This window comes from Rhinoraja longicauda, chromosome 5, assembly GCF_053455715.1.
Source record: "Rhinoraja longicauda isolate Sanriku21f chromosome 5, sRhiLon1.1, whole genome shotgun sequence".
Classification (NCBI taxonomy): Eukaryota; Metazoa; Chordata; class Chondrichthyes; order Rajiformes; family Arhynchobatidae; genus Rhinoraja; species Rhinoraja longicauda.
This window is the reverse complement of record NC_135957.1, coordinates 33,189,909-33,209,186: the sequence shown is the minus strand read 5'-3', so window position 1 is coordinate 33,209,186 and position 19,278 is coordinate 33,189,909. Positions and strand designations below refer to the sequence as shown.

The 19,278-nt window shown below is 37.4% G+C and overlaps 1 protein-coding gene across 1 annotated transcript in view; it reads left to right on the top strand.

Annotated features, from left to right (window-relative positions):
- rock2a (rho-associated, coiled-coil containing protein kinase 2a) overlaps positions 1-19,278 on the top strand; it is a 113,990-nt gene that overhangs the window by 77,843 nt on the left and 16,869 nt on the right. The window contains exons 15-26 of the mRNA XM_078399264.1: positions 1,431-1,677; positions 2,725-2,831; positions 3,272-3,431; positions 7,175-7,335; positions 7,565-7,749; positions 8,722-8,791; positions 9,460-9,563; positions 10,774-10,960; positions 12,675-12,768; positions 13,865-13,959; positions 16,113-16,304; positions 17,595-17,763. Of these exons, the coding sequence (XP_078255390.1) occupies positions 1,431-1,677; positions 2,725-2,831; positions 3,272-3,431; positions 7,175-7,335; positions 7,565-7,749; positions 8,722-8,791; positions 9,460-9,563; positions 10,774-10,960; positions 12,675-12,768; positions 13,865-13,959; positions 16,113-16,304; positions 17,595-17,763 (1,771 nt within the window). The remainder of the gene's footprint in view (positions 1-1,430; positions 1,678-2,724; positions 2,832-3,271; positions 3,432-7,174; positions 7,336-7,564; positions 7,750-8,721; positions 8,792-9,459; positions 9,564-10,773; positions 10,961-12,674; positions 12,769-13,864; positions 13,960-16,112; positions 16,305-17,594; positions 17,764-19,278) is intronic.

The following is a 19,278-nucleotide window of genomic DNA, read 5'->3' as shown; positions in this document are numbered from 1 at the left end:
AGTTTGTTCCTAGCATCTCTGATATTCAAGCAGTTCCATGTCTACCTGCAGGAAAGCGTGCACAATATTCAGTAGCATTAATTATCATGAATTTGGATGATCTTTCAAAACATATTTCTATTTGCACTCTGCAATGATAATAATATCATTACAACCTGGTACATGAAGTTAACAGGACAGATAAAATGTAATGTTCTTAAAAATGTAGGAAATAAAATTCCGTGGGATAGGTAATGCTTGATGGGATTACTCTTTGATCTTATTCTCCGGCCTCTGTTCGCCATTGTTACAAACTAAAAGGCCTGCTGCCATACCTATTCCTGGCAGTGAAACAGTCCATTTGTTACATCTGGGCCTCAGATGGTCGATCCTTATGCCCTGCCCTGTATTTCCCTAACTATCTTTTGGTCATTAAATCGCTGATCACAGACATTTAAAAAAAAATCCAGTTATTTTAAATATATTAAAAATAATTATATTTAACTTAAAACACTTGTATGAGGCAAATAATTAAAACAAAAGATCATGTTAAAAAAATAAATTGTATCAACCATGATTGGCATTAAGCGAAACAACCATATGTGAACTCTTCAGTTCAGAAGGACTAAACACTCGCCCTGCCCTGTGCCAAGTCCAACAAGGAGTGGAAGATCATGCAATGGCAGCTAAATTCCGTCTTGTCTCTGCCTTTCTCGCAACAGAGTGCAGGAACGGAAGTTAGACAAATTTACTTGCACAGAGCATTTTTCTAGCAGCTTTCAACTGGACCATTGGCTATTGATGCATTTATGTGGACTCATCAAGTATGAATCCTGTTCTTTTGTTTAAATGTATTGAATGTTAGTTTCTTGTAAGGTTGGTCTCCCAATTCATCTTTGCAGATGTGCAACAATTATGGTTGCAAATTTTCTCTTGTTCTCCAACTTGCCAATGTGTACTATCTGATTACAATTTCCCTCTGAGAGCTTGTTTGAATGATTGTTCACTTTTAAGCCACAATTAAATGTTGATTGATTATTTGAATTTTGGAGACAGGTTAATGGCTTTATTGCAACTTTATAGATTTGCTATTCATTGAACCTTTTTGATATACAGCAGCTACCAAAGTTGAAACTCATTCCAATTAATTTACTAATTAACTATACAAAACCTTGCACATGCATGGAGGTGGGTATGAAAATCATCACAGAAGACTGACTATTTTCATCTATTTTTAAAAAACACTGCACAAACAGAACATTTTTGCAGATTATTAAATTTTTAACTACTTTTTTTCTGAATTAATATATATATATAGCCAGATAATAAATAACATTTTTGTGTGCAGATTACTTTGTATGCATTTCCATGTGCAATGACTAAATTTTACATTTAGAATTCTAATTTTTGATATTTGTTATGCCTCCCTTTTATGTACATATATAAATTAGTTAGATGAAGCTAACGCCTTATTAAGGACAGAATCTGAGACAGCAGTGAGACTACGAAAGAACCAAACAGAATTATCAAAGCAATTAGGACAACTAGAGATCAACAACAGGGAGTTGCAAGACAAAAACGCCGCATTGGATAACACCAAGCTCAAGCTTGAAAAGGACTACATAAGCTTACAGTCAGCACTAGAAGGTGAAAGAAGAGATCGCTCTCATGGTTCAGAGATTATCAGTGACTTGCAAGGTAAGATGTAAAAAGGCAAACTTCAGTTTGGTGCAGAATTGTCATTGTATCTACAGCTTAAAATTGCATCACCAATTGAAAGTCTGAGACCTTGGCTACCAACATTTTTGTCATACACATGCAATAAATATAAATTATAGTAAGGCATTCAGTGCAGAATGAACTTTCATCTCCTAAAAATTCACTCCTTCCTTTTAATCTGACTATTGCAAAGAAACAGTCCTACTGTGTTATCAGACTTTTTCCATTTATTCATTCTTCCTGTGAAAGCACTGAGAGGATGTTCCGTATCAATTTCCACTTAATTTGGAAGTTAATTGCTTTCCTTAAACAGAATGAAAACTGAAAATGTGACAAGTGTTTAAATGCAGGTATCTATAGGGGGCGACAGAGAACATGTTTCAAGTCGATGACATCTAATTAAAACTGTTTCCGTAATTCATCAAAAGTTCACCAAAAATTCATCTGAGTCATTATAAATTAATTACAATTAATGTGAGCTATGGATTTCTCCTTGAAGGCTGACAACTTTTTTAATTAGTTAACATTTGCAATCGATGTGCAACAATAGCAAATTCGAAACCACAGGCCCTGAAGTAAACTGTTCATATAAACAACCCCTGCCTAACGGCCATTTGGGTAACACAAATTCCCTGTACAAAAGTCACAAATCACTATCAAAATCATGGATTAAAATTATAAAATTTATCTGGGGAAACAGGAAATATATGCAATTTATAAAGTCTTGCATTTCGTAGGAATGTGGTTCTCGCCCACCCTCTCACAGTAACCTCTGTATGTTTATTTTAATTTTATAACAAGACATTTTTGTAACTTTTTTTCCCCATTAATAAAAATACTGACAGTGTTGCTGTATATAAATTAAATTCACATCATCTTCAGTGAAGGTGAGGCAGAGGTTGAGGGTAAAACATTGAATGTAGTTGAAATAAGAATTTCATTTGGAAAAACATATTCCCAGGAGTAGTTGTTCACTTTGGTGCACCAATACTTTGTTTAAATTTTACTAATGAAAGGTATTTGCAGGGCGGATTTGCTCAATTGGAGACGAACTGAAAAACACTAAGAGCACGTTGTCCAAAACTGAAATGGAGAAAAGACAGCTGCAAGATAAACTAACTGACTTGGAAAAGGTGGGGCAGATTTTGCTTTGAAATCGGGAACTTAATGCCACCCATTGAGGTTTAATCAGGTGCATTCTTTTTCTTAAGTTATATTAACTGACCAAGTTATGACCTAAGGCGCAGGAGTACTTGAACAGGTATCAGACTCCAATGCACGTGATGTGGTTCTTGACCTAACAGAAACTATGTCTTATAATAAAGTGTCTTTAATGTAGATTATTGACCAAGATATGTGGCACATAACGTTGAGTTGGCTCCCTGCTGATATAATCTGTAATTTTATCTGTGTAGTATTATATCTCCAATATTTAAAGTAAACAATTGCATTCCTCATTGGAGACATTTAAAAATCAAAATACATCAAATTTACTTTGTGAATGGAATTTCATGTAATCCATAAATGCTGCTTGTAGCTTGTTTTCTCATTTCTTGTGCTGATTTATTTGCAGGAAAAAAATAACATGGAAATAGACATGACATACAAGCAAAAGGTATTACAGCAGCATCTAGAGCAGGAGGAAGCTGAACACAAAGCTACCAAGGCGCGGCTTGCAGATAAGAATAAGATCTATGAGTCTATAGAAGAAGCAAAATCGGAAGCAATGAAGGGTGAGTTATTGCTATAGGAAATTGCTCGGATTTGACAAAATGTTAACCTAACTTTTGTGAGGGGGAGATGAAATTCTTTCAGAGAAAATTAATAACAAGTTTTTTGACTGCATGGGAGCTTTTGAATTTAAACTCATTTATTTGGAATCTAGTAGCACTCATTTTGGTTTGAAGCTTCCGTTATTTATCTGTCCAAGTGTGCACCTACTTGTCTTACTGCTGCACACTCTTTCAACTAAGCACTGAAACTTGCTTGGATTGAAATAAGCAAATCGATTTTATTATGCAACAAATGTAAACATACCTTTCTCATGAACATAATCATTTAATTGAGCCACTAAACTGGAAAGGGTGTAGAGAAGATTTACAAGGATGTTGCCAGGACCCGAGAGCATGAGCTGTAGGAAGAGATTGGACTTTATTCCTGGGAGCGCAGGGTGATCTTGGAGGTGTATGAAATCATGAAGGGAATAGATTGGATGAATGCACAGAACCTTTTTGCATGGTGAGAGGAATCAAGAACTAGAGGGCAGACCTTTGTGAGAGAGGAATGATTGAATAGGAACGTGAGGGGCAACTTTTTCGCATAGAGAGTGGTATGTCTCTCGAACGAGCTGCCAGAGGAAGTAGTTAAGGCAGGTACAATAACAATATTTAAAAGGCATTTGGACAGGTACATGGATTGGAAAGGTTTAGAAAAACATGGGCCAAACGTGCGGAAATGAAACTAGTGTAGATGGGGCATCTTGGTCGGCATGGTTGAGTTGGGCCGAAGCGCCTGTTTCAGCAAGATATGACTGTGACAAAGAAATAAGTACTTTACCGTTTTTGTAAGTATTCACCGCCAGCTGCAGCTGATTCAGTGTATCTATCTGGTCTTGCTGTCAGCATTAATCTTTGGCAGTGCGCAGTATGTTCTGCTTGAATAGTGTTTCTACCTTTGTACCTTCCAGGTCGCTGATATTCTCTTTAGGTCCTTGTATCATTCAGTCAAGATAGGGATTTCCTCCTTTAGCCATATTTATAACTTTAGCATTCCTATTTCAATAACTGAGTATTTTGATCTTGGACCATGATCCCGCAGATGCGCAGCAACCCCGACATTATCAACAAACACGCTAACATGGGAGGTGATGTGGTAGTCTGGCGAGCTGACCTCTACCACATTGAGGCCAGGCGCCAGCTCTCGGACACCTCCTATTCACCCGTGGACCATGTTCCCACAGATGAGCACCAGGCCATGATCTCGCAGACCATTTCTAATTTTATCACCTGGCTGTCTGCCACAGCCTCCAACCTTATCGTCTCCCAGCCCTGCACAGTATTACCTTCTCCCCAAAATCCATAAACACAACTGCCGTGGCAGACCCATTGTTTCTGCCTGCTCCTGGCCCATTGAAATCATTTCCACATACCTCAACTCCATCCTATCCCCCCTGGTCCAATCTCTCCCGACCAATGTCCAAGATACCTCACATGTCCTTCGTCTCTTTAATGACTTCTGCTTTCTGAGCCCCCATTCCCTCATCTTTACTCTGGAAGTTCAGTCACTCTACACCTCCATCCCCCACCAGGAAGGCCTTAAAGCCCTTTGTTTCTTCCTCGACCACAGAACCATCCAATTTCCGTCTACTAGCGGAGCTGTTCCTCACCCTCAACAACTTCTCCTTTGACTCCTCCCACTTCCTCCAAGTCTAAGGCGTAGCTATGGGCACCCGCATGGGTCCCAGCTTTGCCTGTCTCTTTGTAGGGTACGTTGAACATTCCCGGCTACAGGCGTACACTGACCCTAGCCCAAACTCTATCTCTGTTACTTAGGTGACTGCAGAGGTGCTACCTCCTGCACCCATGCAGAACTCATGGACTTCATCAACTTCACCACCAATTTCCATTCTGCACTCAAATTTACTTAGACCATCTCCGACACCTCCCTCCCCTTTCTTGATCTCAAAATCTCCACCACAGGAACTAGACTATCGACTGACGTCTATTACAAACCCACTGACTCCCACAACTATCGAGTACACTTCTTCCCACCCTGCTTCCTCCAAAGACTCTATCCCCTACTCCGAATTCCTCTGTCTACGCCGCATCTGCGCCCAAGATGAGGTGTTCCATATCAGGATATCCGAGATGGCCTAATTCTTTAGCGAACAGGGGTTCCCCTCTCCCCTCACTTGTGTCTCCTCGGTACCATGCAGCTCCACCCTTGCTCCCCTCCCCCTAGTCCTTGCCTTTCACCCCATCAGCCATCACATACAACACACAAACCTCAAATTTTCGCCACCTCCAACGGGATCCCAACATGAGTCACATCCACCCCTTTCCGCCTTCCGTAGAGACCGTTACCTCCGCAACTCTGGTTAACTCATCCCTTCCCACCCAAACCACCCCCTCCCTAGGTACCTTCTCCTGCAACCGCAGACGATGTAACACCTGTCCCTATACCTCCTCCCTCGGCTGTGTCCAGACAGTCCTTTCAGGTTAGGCAGAGGTTCACTTGCACCTCCTCCAACCTCATCTACTGTATCAATTGTTCAAGATGTGGACTCTTTATACATTGCCGAGATCGTTTCGCTGAACACCTTCGCTCAGTTGGCCTGAACCTACCTGATTTCCCGGTTGCTAAACATTTTAATTCTCCTTCCCATTCCCACAATGACCTTTCTATCCCAGGTCTCCTCCATTGCAGGGTGAGGCTAAACGCAAATTGGAGGAACAGCATCTCATATTTCACTTGGGCAGCTTACAGCCCAGTGGTATGATTATTGATTTCTCTAACTTCAAGTAACCCTGGCATTCCCTCTCTTTCTATCGCTCCCCCACTCAAGGTGCACCAGAATGTCATTTTCACCCAACAAACAGCTAACAATGCCCCGTTTCCTTTATCATCATTACTTTTTTGCATATCTTTCATTCATTGTTCTTCATCTCTCTGCATCATCTATATCTCGCGTTTTCTTTATCCTGACTAGTCTGAAGAAGGGCCTCGACCTGAAACATCACCCATTCCTTCTCTCCATAGATGCTGCCTGCCTCGCTGAGTTACTCCAGCTTTTTGTGCCTATCGTTTGTTCTTAGTGAACTGAAAATAAATAAATAGAACCTATCTTTTCTCCTTTACTCTGATTGTATCGCCAAAGATTGCATTTTTTAAGTGCTGCATCAAGGTAAGAATTCCTCCCACCGGAATGATGACAGCGATGGCAGTTGATATCATAAATCAGTTTATTATGAATTATTTTTACTTTGCTTAATTGGAGGCGCAGTGTGACTGCAACACACGGGATTTTTTATTATTCGTACAAGAGTGGATTTATGCTCACATTAAATTTGATTCATCTTAAAGCAGCAATGAAATTAAACCAGCTTCTTATGTTACAAGATGAGAAATTCAAGTTTTTTGAACATGAATCCTTTCATATTAAGCATAATGTGATGTTAAAAAGTCAATATACACTTTTTAATTTTGCAGTTCTTCCTTTAAACATTATTTAGAGCTTAAATTCTACTTCCAGGTTGACCACAGTTTTATTCTCAAATTGACTTAATCTTCACTTTCTTTGTTCCCTTTGAAGAGGTGATTCTGCACTATCGATACTCTCCTGCCCTTGACCTTCACTCACCCAACACCACCTTGCAACTCTGCACAGGGGAATTTCTGTTGTTGCAAAACCGGTGCTGCTTGGGATATATCAGTGCATTTAGTGACGATAATAATTTTCTTTGTTTTTTTTCATCAGAAATGGAAAAGAAGCTACAGGAAGAAAGAAGTTCAAAACAAAAAGTTGAAAATCGTCTTCTGGAAGCTGAAAAGCAATGTTCAATGTTAGACTGTGATATTAAACAAGCACAACAACAAATAGAAGAATTATTTAGTCGAAAGGAAAAATTAACTGAGGAGGTGAGTGTCACCACAGAATGGTGCTTGAAGATTATTCAAATTATTCAATATGTGCATGCATGCTGGAATAATACCAAACTCTTTGACATGTGGGTAACTTGTATGGTTTGCTGAATGCTGGTTAAATCAGTCATGACATAGTTTGCAAGGAGTGAAAAGTATATATTATTTTTGTACTTAAAATACCAGTTTGACATTTTTGGAATAACATCCCTATTTTCATTTTCAGGTCAAAAATTTGTCATTGAAGATTGAACAGGAGACACAGAAACGTAGTTTAACTCAGAATGACTTGAAAATGCAGACACAACAAGTAAATTCACTGAAAATGTCAGAGAAACAGCTGAAACAGGAGATAAATCATTTGTTGGAGACTAAACTGAGTCTGGAAAAGCAGATAGGAGAGCTGCGAAAGTATGTTTTACCTTCACTGCATTGTTTTCCTCTTAGTTCTATATAAATAGTAGCTTAGGAATCTAACAATGAAAATGCCTTAGGGGTTTGCAGCTTTGATATTATGAGTTGGGAAAGGTCTACCGTTGAACGCTACAACTACCAGATGCAGATAAACAAATTATCTGTGAGATCTGCATGCCAATCCGTCCTTTCACCATCAGATCTGCGATAAAACTGTCAACTGCTGGCAAAATATGATATTCTAGTTAAGTTTGACTGCTTTTTTTTAAGCTTATCTCAGTGATGAGACAAATAGGATATATATATATATATATGCTACCCCTAGCTAAATATTTTTGATAAAATTGAAGTAAGATTTCCTGCAGAGTAGGTAACTGCTTTATTTTAGAAATACTTGCAAAATGAAATGGCTATATTTGAATTTGATTTGTATTTATCTCTAAAATGCTTCCTAGGAATTTTGCAAGTTTCCATTGTATATCAAAGAAAGAATATCACCTTCCCACTTTCAGTTACCACATATCACACCACAATACTTTCAAACTATGGCAAGATATTTGAATGCTCTGCATTAGTTTTATAACTGGCTCTGGTTTGGTGTCCAGATTATAATTGAAATGCCATCTTTCATGTTTTTTGTTATCTTCCAATATACCGTAGTATTTTGTAAAGTGATCAAACCCAGGTTTTCTGGTAGGGAAAAGTTTCTTTTTCAGTTGGAGAAGATCTCAATTTAGTTACATTTTGGACTAATGGTCTTTCTAATGAACCTGTGGTTAAAGACTGGTTCATGTTTTTGCTTCTGAGGACACTGAAAACTTATCCATTTGTGGTTTGGGTGATATGTTTCTTTAAAGTACCAAGCAAAGTTTAAAAGCTGGAAGAGAATTGAATTTCTAGCCAATGTTTCGTTTTACTGTTCTTGAATTTGTAAAGTGATTTTTTTCCTAATAATATCCACTATTACAGAGAGCGCCAGGATGCTGATGGTCAAATGAAAGAACTTCAGGACCAGTTGGAGGCAGAACAGTATTTTTCAGTATGTTCGCTATTTTTTACTTCATAGTTAAGAAATCATGGCATGGAAACATGTTCCCAAAGTTGGGGGAGTCCAGAACAAGGGGCCACAGTTTAAGAATAAGGGGTAGGCCATTTAGAACGGAGATGAGGAAAAACATTTTCAGTCAGAGAGTTGTGAATCTGTGGAAGTCTCTGCCTCAGAAGGTAGTGGAGGCCAATTCTCTGAATGCTCTTAAGGATAGCGGAGTCAGGGGGTATGGGGAGAAGGCAGGAACGGGGTACTGATTGAGAATGATCAGCCATGATCACATTGAATGGTGCTGGCTCGAAGGGCCGAATGGCCTACTCCTGCACCTATTGTCTATTGTCTATGACTAAATAAAGCTAAATTTTTACAATGGATGTTAAATAATTGGTATGCCCTGATGTTAAAATTAGTTGCTACAGATGGAAAGGTGCAAGTGAGACAACAACTGTTCATAATTGACTATACCAAAGAGTGGCTGCATTTATTGATGCTGAAGCAGAAAGAGAAGAGATAATGCACACAGGCATTGGGCAAAAGCAGTTCGAATTAAACTTTTACCCGTATTCCTACTATATAATAGTGATCCAGTTTTAACAATGTAAATGAATAGATTATTTTAGATGGTTATTTAAATATTTTGATGCTTTTAAATTTTGCAGACTTTGTACAAGACTCAAGTAAGAGAACTGAAGGAGGAATGTGAAGAGAAAAACAAACTTTGTAAAGATTTACAACAAAAAATGCAGGAACTGCAGGATGAGAGGTGGGAATTTAATTAAGTTAAACCATACTTCAAAATACTTCGAAGCATACTTCAAAATAAAATCTAAATTATATCACCATTCTAGCACTTGCATGGAGGGGGGGGACCTTAATGATCTGGTTTTGTTCCCCATCTGGTTATACTTAAAGATGGTCAGGGCGTGTCCTTTTGACCAAAAAGCATCCCAGACTCCAGGGTAAGTCCTGGTAAAAGCTTCTCAGCTACACAACCTCTGAACTGTCCTGAAAACATTGTCAACAAGCCTTGCTGCCCATCACCATCACCCCTGGGCTTTGCTGGATGTAGAAATTGTGATGGATTTGTATTTGTTTTCTTTAACTCTGACTTTTGTTTCCAAGAAGTAAGCAATAACAAATTAAAATCGTGACTACTTGAAACAAACTAAACAGAACTAATTTAAGATATAGACAATCTAAATTCTGCTTTCCTTGATATTCATAAACGTACAATATCATTTAATTTAAGGAGATCCCATCAGAAATGCTAGGGAATCTCAGTAAGGTTATGTTTGATTTGCCAGTCTGGAGTTCAGCCATCTTCTTCTTTCGTGTCCATCATTCAAATGTTACATCACTGTCATCGTCCGTCCTGAAAAGGGCGCAAGCTTCCGGCGACAATCAGTGGGAGCCATCATTTGTACAATAGATGATGGTGGTAGCAGAATTAGCTTAGGACACATCCTGTTTCCAGCCCCGCGACGTGGACGCTTCTGCTATGGGACCAGTTCAGCCATAAATTACATTGACAGTTAGCAGTGCAATTGTCATTCAACAAGCTTAAGACTTTCATAATTAATTATGCCCCTTGAAGTCCTAGTCTTGGAGCTGATTAAACGGCTACATTCACCGATCATTTGCCGTGAGATCTGGGACATTATTTAACAATTCTAATTAGAAATGGTTTAAAACAAACCTCCGTTTCCAGCAAATATTTGTATTTGTCCAAAATAAAGCTTGGAAGAACAAATGCAGGAAATATAATGTCAATATGAACTGCATCTGAAACTTTGTTTCAGATTGCTTAAGGCAAAAGATTGCTTATCTAAGTATTTGGTGAGGCATAAGAAATTGAATAGCTTCAGAATAGGTTTTTATGAATCGTCATATATTAGAAGTCCAATTATGCTTTTTTTAATTGCTTTTTGTGAGTATACAGCTTCATTTCATTGAACTTATTTGTTTCTGTGCAGAGATTCTTTGGCCGCACAGCTTGAGATCACACTAACGAAAGCTGATTCTGAGCAGCTTGCACGCTCAATTGCAGAAGAACAATATTCTGACCTGGAAAAAGAAAAAATCATGAAGGAGCTTGAAATTAAAGAGATGATGGCAAGGCACAAGCAAGAATTAGCAGAAAAGGATGCTACTATTGCATCTGTGAGTCATAATTGATTAAAAAAAAAGTGAAATCTATATGTAGTATAGGTGGCAGGACTGAAATTTTCTATTTTTATCCAAAGTATTTCAAACCTTCCTCCTTTGCACTCAAAGATTGAGTACATACTATCCATTGTCAGTGATAATGGTAACATTATAATAATAATATAATAATGGCACTTTCGTTGCTTGGACTTTTTACAAGGAAATAGTTGGAAGACTTTGTCAGAAAATTTGGAATGACTAAGTTTGCTCACAGCCTCAAACATGTAATAGAACCAAATAATCAATTTTTAAATTTAAATGGCTGGTTGGTCATTGGGTGGTAGTTCTTTAAGGCAAGTTATGGAAAAGGAAGTGTGATTAGTGGGTGTGGCAAGAAATGTCAATTATTGGTTAGTGTGGAGGAGGAGTGGGTGCAGGTGGAAAGTGAAGTTGAGTTTGAGCAGCACATCAGTGGCGGGCGTAGAAGATCAGAAATCTGGAAAGACATGAGTGGAATGCACAGACATTCTAGTGGAGGGATTTGTTACTACTTGGGATTGGTGGAGAGTTGAGGAGTTGCATCGGGGTGGGATACAAAGAACATGGGAAAGAGGAAGTTGATCGACACAGAGATTGGGAGGACATTTCAGGGTAGGATGGGTGACATGGAGGTGATCAATGGTAGGCTTGAAAGGAATATCGTGATCTGAAATGAGACTGCAAATTCTGAAGGGAGGGAGTATTGAGCAGACTGACAAGATAACCAAGTAGCATGATAGAAGGGGGAGTAAGTTACAACATCTATCTGTTCCACACACCAATCTTCTGTAATTTCCACCGAAATGTAATAGAATTTAAGTGGTTCAAAGGTGCAGAATTGATGTGTTGATATAGGATTGAAAATGCAGATCTGATTTTAAAGTTACATGGATAAAAGTTAAATCTTGATTTGCAAATGTTATAATATTCACTGAAAGCTTGAATATTAAAAGGAATAAGAGATTCACAATGTGGGGCCTCTATACATAGTGCACATATAATAGTCATATTATGGGATAGTTTATATATCTGCCTTTCTTGAAATGATGTACAGTTACATGAATAGCATGGTTCTTCCAATTGGAAAGGTTTAGAGGCAATTGGGTAAAAGTATTTCAGCTGATTACTTTTGCTGAAACATTTAAGTTGATTGGCAAAAGAACCAGAAACACTTTAATGTTGATTCATACAGATTCAAAAGCAACCTTCAAATGTGAATTTAAAAGAATACTTGTATTTAAAAAATGTAAGAAGATTGGAAAAGAGTGGGTGTGGTAAAAAAAAAAAAAGGCTTGGTCTTCAATTGAGGTGGTACCTAATTCAAGGGCCTTATGAGGGTGTTTTTGCATTGTGATATTCTGTTTCTTTAGAACACCTTGTTAGTTTGGGATACAGTTGTCATTGCCTACTATGTAAGCACCATGACTTTTAATGCATGGATGATACAAATTTGCCAGTTTTATTTGGCAAGATCTTAAGCATTTAATCTGCAACAGGTGTTTTATCTGTTGACAAAGCAAATTTGGGTTGACTTTACTTCAGCAGAATCTTTAATTAAAATTTATAATTTGGAAACAACTATTATGTGCACACTGAAACTATTGCACTATAGAAATACCAAATTTAACAGAGTGTAACATTTGTGTACTTTAGAAATTGTTTGAATTGTATATTCTAACTTGTTTTTTAGCTGGAGGAGACCAATAGAACACTGACTGCTGATGTAGCAAATCTTGCAAGTGAGAAGGAGGAACTTAACAACAAAGTAAAAGGGCTTCAGGACCGTGAGTGCAAACAAAATTAGAACAAATAAGACCTATTACATATTTATTTACAATCCAATGAGCTTTCCATGAGCTATTAATTTGGCAATTGAAGAAGAATTAACGCACGTAAAGCTGCTGTTCAATACAATTAGATCATAGGGGATAGTTTTTTTATTCATCTTGTATAATAAGTATAACGTAATTTTTTATGGAATTCTGGTAAAATATTGCCCTTTGCTTACATAATTGCCACTTTCTAAAATATTTGCTGCTTGTGATGTGTTTCAGTGTTAGGATATAAAATTAACGTCTATAATGATTATGGCAAACATTGTTATACTTTTTTTGAGGGAGTTCATTATTTGCAAGAAACCAAGATAGCATTTGTCCTGCCAACAGGACATTGATCCATTGGCAATACCCAGAGTCACAGACAAAATAGAGCGAGGCTGTTTAAGACTGAAATAAGATGTTATTTCACATAAGTTGTGATTTTTTGAATTCTATAACTCCTGGAGGATTGGAGGCTCCATCATGAATTACAATTCAAACACATCAATAAGCTTCATTAGTTTGGAGAAATCAAGTGTTTTGGAGCAAGGCTAGAAGGATGGTCTCTGAGGTGGAAGAACGGCCGTTATCTTGATGGATGCTGAATCCTCTTTTATATTCTAGTGGTATAAATTGTGATCTGGAAGGGGGAAAAGTAACATTAAAGGTCTAAATTGTTGACTATTCCTTTTAAACTGCATCAAATCTTCATGAGACGTAAAGTGTTTCATTTCTCGTTCTAATGAGTATATAATCTAACATTCTCAATAAATTAGCCTTACAAAATCCTTATGTGATGCCTCTTCAACCAAATAGCAGTTATTGCTTGCAGATCTGCATTGGCACCAATTGTGTTTTAGTTTGGCATTTTGTATAAATTAAACTTGTCAAGGCCTGAGGAACAATCTTGGCATACTAGGATCTGAAGTGAAAACAGAAAATGTTGAATATGTTCAGCAGGTCAGGCTAAGATGAGAGAGAATTTATGCTTCAGGTCAATGACTACAACAGCAGTAATTTGTTCTCGGATGCGAATCTAAACTGGTTTTGCATTTTGTTTCAGAGGTTAACAAACTGAAAGAAGAAGATGTAACTCTATTCACTATTAAAATCCAATATGACAAACAGTTGCTGAATGAGAGGACGCTCAAAACACAAGTAAGCCTTGAGGAATCAAATCTTAATTGGTATTAGTGCAATTGTGGTGGCTGGCATTTCTATTGAACATTGTTAAATTTGTTTGAGCATCATATTTAAAAGCCATTGGATATTTCACTTATCCAAGTTAATTTGGCTTTAATGTGATTTAGCCTTTGGGTTCTGATGAACAGACCCAAAACACATTCCCAGCTATATTTCTTAAAGTTTTAATTCTTACAATGTCCATTGCCATGAATAAATGATGCTGTATCTTCAATCAATGGTGCCAGTCCCAGGACCCATATACACCCATTAATCCAATTTGCATTGTGCTCTTGAACTTTCCAAGATATCTTCAAGAAACCTCATCTGCTTAAGTAATTTGAATCAATTACTCTGACGCAGCGTCACTAATTTGAGTTTTTTTTGAGGGGGTAACCAAGAAGATTGATTTACGATGGGGTACTAGATATCTGTGTGGACTTTGTATACCATTTGATGAGGTCTTGCACGGTATGTTGATCAAGATAAAAGGGCATATTGGGTCCATGACAAACTGGTAAAACTAGATCCAAAACTGGCTTGGGGTAGGAGGCAGGAGGTAGTGATTGAAAGTCTGTGGCTAGTTGTGTACTGCTGTAATGGTGTAGTCTAGCTGGTGGATACCTTTACCAGTTTGATACATCCAATATGTATGTAGATTAAAATCTCCCATAACAATTGCATTTCTCTCAAACATGCCCTAGATATTTCCCCAATTACGCCCCACCAAGAGCAGACATGTGGCATGTCTATAGACTTATTCAAGCCCTTGATTTCAACCTAAATTAATTCTACATTATCATGCACTTTCTCTATGTCATGACGTAATTCTGCTCTGGTACCTTCCGTGGTTAATAAACCTACCCTGCTGTCTTCTCCTTTCTTTTGGAAGATGTAACCTCGAATATTCAGCACCCTGCAACTGCATCTCGGTTGTCAGATGGTATTTGCAGTTTTCTATCTGTCCCGTTTTGCATTTAAATAGACTGTTAAGCATTGTTTTTTCTGTTTTTACTATCTCTGCATTTGCACTGTGCTGCATACTTTTGTTTACTTTTTCTGTCCCAGCACTTTGCGTGCCAAAATACCCCCCCCCCCCCCCTTTGAATCCTGTGCCACTGCCCTCTCACTTCCTCTTGATTTATGAAACATCCTGTTTTTGGAGCCCTTCCTGTCCACAACCTTATTCATGTGATTTATTTATTTACCAGGACACTGGTCCCAGCACAATTCAAGGAAAGCATATTCCAGTGGAACGGCTCTCACCTTTCCCTGTGCTGTCACCAGTGAATCTGAATTAATTTCTACCATATCATGCTTTGAGCCATGTGTTTGCTTGTTGCCTCTCTAATCCTTCTTTGCTTGTTGCCAATTATCAGGGTTAGGTTTATTATCATCACATGTACTGAGGTACAATGAAAAGCTTTGTTTTGCATGTTTTCCAATAAGAACATATAATAATATACATAAATACAATCAAGTCAAACTTAAGTGCAATATATAGAGCACAGGGGAAGATACAGAGTACAGAATATAGCTCTCAGTAGAACACTTTTTCTCATCCTGCTTGTGCTGTCAGTTCTTCTGTGGACCATGACAACTGGATACTGCCCTCTCACTCCAGGTTCATATCCAGCCCAGAAGAGGTCTCCCTAACCGTAGCACCATGCAAGCAATACAGTCTTGGAAACTGTCTTTGTGGAAGAGAACAGTGTCATCTCCTATAACTACTGCATTGGAATTGAAATACAAGTGTACATACATTGTCATTGATTGTATAATAAATGAGCTATTTATTAAAAGCTGAGTGAAAAAATTGAATGTGTGGATTATGTTAGCACATATATACATACACATGTTTATCTTTAAAAGGCTTTTGGAATATAACTATTTTTTATATGAGATGCAAATAACATAAGAATACTCAAGTCAAATCTGCTACGTTAGATAACGCTGAAGGTTGGAGATGACAAGGTTCATTAAATTATTCAGAAATGTATTTAATAACCGCAACTCTAAGTGAAAGATCTTTTTAAGTATGTACCAGGATTTCTCAGTGGACAAATTATTTACTGAAGAGATTACATTCTCAAATGGAGATTGTCATGAAATGATGTTTTATTTTTTAGGCTGTCAATAAATTAGCTGAAATTATGAATCGTAAGGACATGAAGAGGGACCATGGGAGGCGAGGAAATGACACTGATGTTCGTAAAAAAGAAAAAGAAAATCGGAAACTGCAATTGGAGCTAAGGTCAGAGCGGGAAAAATTAACACAAATGATGATCAAATACCAGAGAGAGCTCAATGAAATGCAAGCGGTAAGATGATGCATGAAGTTCGCTATGCAGGCATAGACAGAATTTTGTTTATATTAAGACCCAGTTGTGAAATGTACAGATTCTGTCCATGTTATTATGTAACAGTAATTTTATTTCTGATGCTCTTTGCTTTGTTACAATGACCTACAGTGCCCTCCATAATGTTTGGGACAAAGACCCATTATTTATTTATTTATTTGCCTCTGTACTCCACAATTTGAGATTTGTAATAGAAAAAAATCACATGTGGTTAAAGTGCACATTGTCAGATTTTAATAAAGACTATTTTTAGATATTTTGGTTTCACCACGTAGAAATCACAGCAGTGTTTATACATAGTCGTCGTCGTCCCCCCCCCCCCCCCCCCCCCATTTCAGGGCACCATAATGTTTGGGACACAGCAATGTCATGTAAATGAAAGAAGTCTTGTATTTTGTTGCATATCCTTTGCATGCAATGACTGCTTGATGCGTGCGATTCATGGACATCACCAGTTGCTGGGTGTCTTCTCTGGTGATGTCCATGAATCGCAGACATCAAGCAGTCATTGCATGCAAAGGATATGCAACAAAATACTAAACATGACTTCTTTCATTTACATGACATTGCTGTGTCCCAAACATTATGGTGCCCTGAAATGAAAAGAATCCTCAAGAGGAGTTGTCCTCGTCTCTGAATAGAATGTGATGAAGGGTCTCGGCCAGGTCTAAAAAGAAAAATAATAATGGCTTTTGTGCAAGGTGGCATGAGTTGGTGGAAATATGAAAATAAAATGGTAAAAAAATAAATTAGAGATTCAGCCAAGGATGCAGTAATAGATTTAATGGATGGAATTATCTTTTGTACTCCAAATAATGAAAGACGTGTTTTGTATTGGAACAATTTGAACAATCCTATCAGTTGTGCTAGGGTAGTGAAAATTTTGGTAATGGGGAAGCAATCATGATGAAATTGTTAATCTTTATTTCTTATGGAAGTAATGATAATGATGTCACAAGAAAAGATGTTAGGAGATTATTAAGCAGTTTATCGTCAACTAAAATGTAGAAAATATCCAACGTGTAGAAAGACTAGAAGTAAAATCAAACTGTTATTTGATTAAAATATTAATCAAGAAAAATATTGAAATAAATCTAAAGTAAATCTCTTATGGAAGCAGAAACATAGGTGTGATTTAAGTTAGAGGTGAGCCATATGTTTAACTATTTGGACTGGTGTTTTGTGGTGGGTTTTTAAGGATTAGTTGGTGTAAATATGCACAATTCATTGATAAACTTAATCTTATCACAGCAAATTGCAGATGAAAGCCAGGTGCGAATTGAACTGCAGATGGTACTAGACAGCAAAGATAGTGATATTGAACAGCTTCGTTCCCAACTGCAATTAATCCATGTTGGTCTGGACACTACTAGTATTGGCAGTGGTCCTGGCGATGCAGAAGTAGATGATGGATTTCCTGGTACGTATATTTTACTCCCTGAAATAAATAAAAATCATGTCCTTTTAATTAATTTTGAAAATGTGGTAATATTCTAACAGAATTATTGAATATTGAATTAGCATAATATCCATGACTAGGATATGTATACAATGTACCAAACAAATCCCGAAGGACTTAATATAGATAATTGCTTCAAAATTGTGGTTTTGGTGGAAATTGATCAAACTTGTAAATTAAGTATTTCCCCTTTTATTTCTATCGTGGTTGCAGATAGACTTTTACTGTCACATCATACTGTGATCTGGCCCTTCATATTCCGAGAGCTTGCTCGCCTTTTAAATGTGTTTGGTGAAATTTTCTTTCAGTTAATATCCTTGTTTCTACACTGCCTGTCCAAATGCCATGAATATTTTCTTGACAAGATAACTTTGCTGTTTTCCACTCAATGAAGTGGCACTTTTCCTCCCTGTTTTCAACCATCATCTTGATTCTGCATTCCTCCAGTCCACTTGAGCTCATTGTTATTTATCGTTCTTTAATATCTTCAGAATATAAAGAATGGAACAGGCGTAGATTGCTTTGCCATTCATACTCTGCTACTCTGATCTTCAGCATTTCCTGTCTGATCTGTCTAATGCTTGATTTCTTTGTTCAAAAGGTCTTGAATAGACCTACTAGCTCATTCACAGCTCTGTGTGGAGAATTCCATACTTTGATAATTCTGAAGAAATGCCCCCATATCCATCTTAAGCTGTTGATGCGCACTTACCCGAGCTCCCCTCCAGTTTTTGTCTGTCAAATCACCACATAATCTTTAATAATATCAACCAATCTTATGTGCAGATATTTTGTTATAATATTTTGTGGTAGGGAGTGGAATCAACTATTCCACTCCTTAAAACTGATGGCAGTAGCCAGTCTTCATAAAATAATACTTGGTTGCTCTATCCTTTCAAATTGCTATCCCTTCTCCAACCGTCTCCAACAAAACATTCCGCACTTTTAATGCTGGAATGAGAATCATAATGCAGTTTGTGTCGCATCGGATGAATGCTCAATAGGACTGAGGTGGTCTGCCTCTTCCTGACTGCTCACTCATTTTTAGCAACATTCTTGACGCCCTGTTCATTTAACGCCACCCTTTCTGAAATTTGGTTTACTTCATTAATCGTGTTTATTGTGAAATAATTAATGTTAGTTTTAAATTAAATTAATAAACTGAAATTATTATTTTATTGATTTCATATAGCAAGTCTTGATCTCGTTCCCAGCAGGCATGAAAATACAGAATAAATTGAGCTCTCATTGAAGTGTTAGACAGCAAAGTGTCTTTACTCTGACCTGAATGATAGTAGAAATCCACTGTTTAGTGCAATGTACAGGTACGAATTTTTCATTGAAAAAAAACCTGAAATCAATTGATTTTTATTTAAAATCGAAATATAGCTGTTTCAGGTACAAAGTTTACCAGATTTTTAAAGAAAATTGTAATATTTCCTCCATAAACCTCTCCACCATGGTTAAACATTTGTC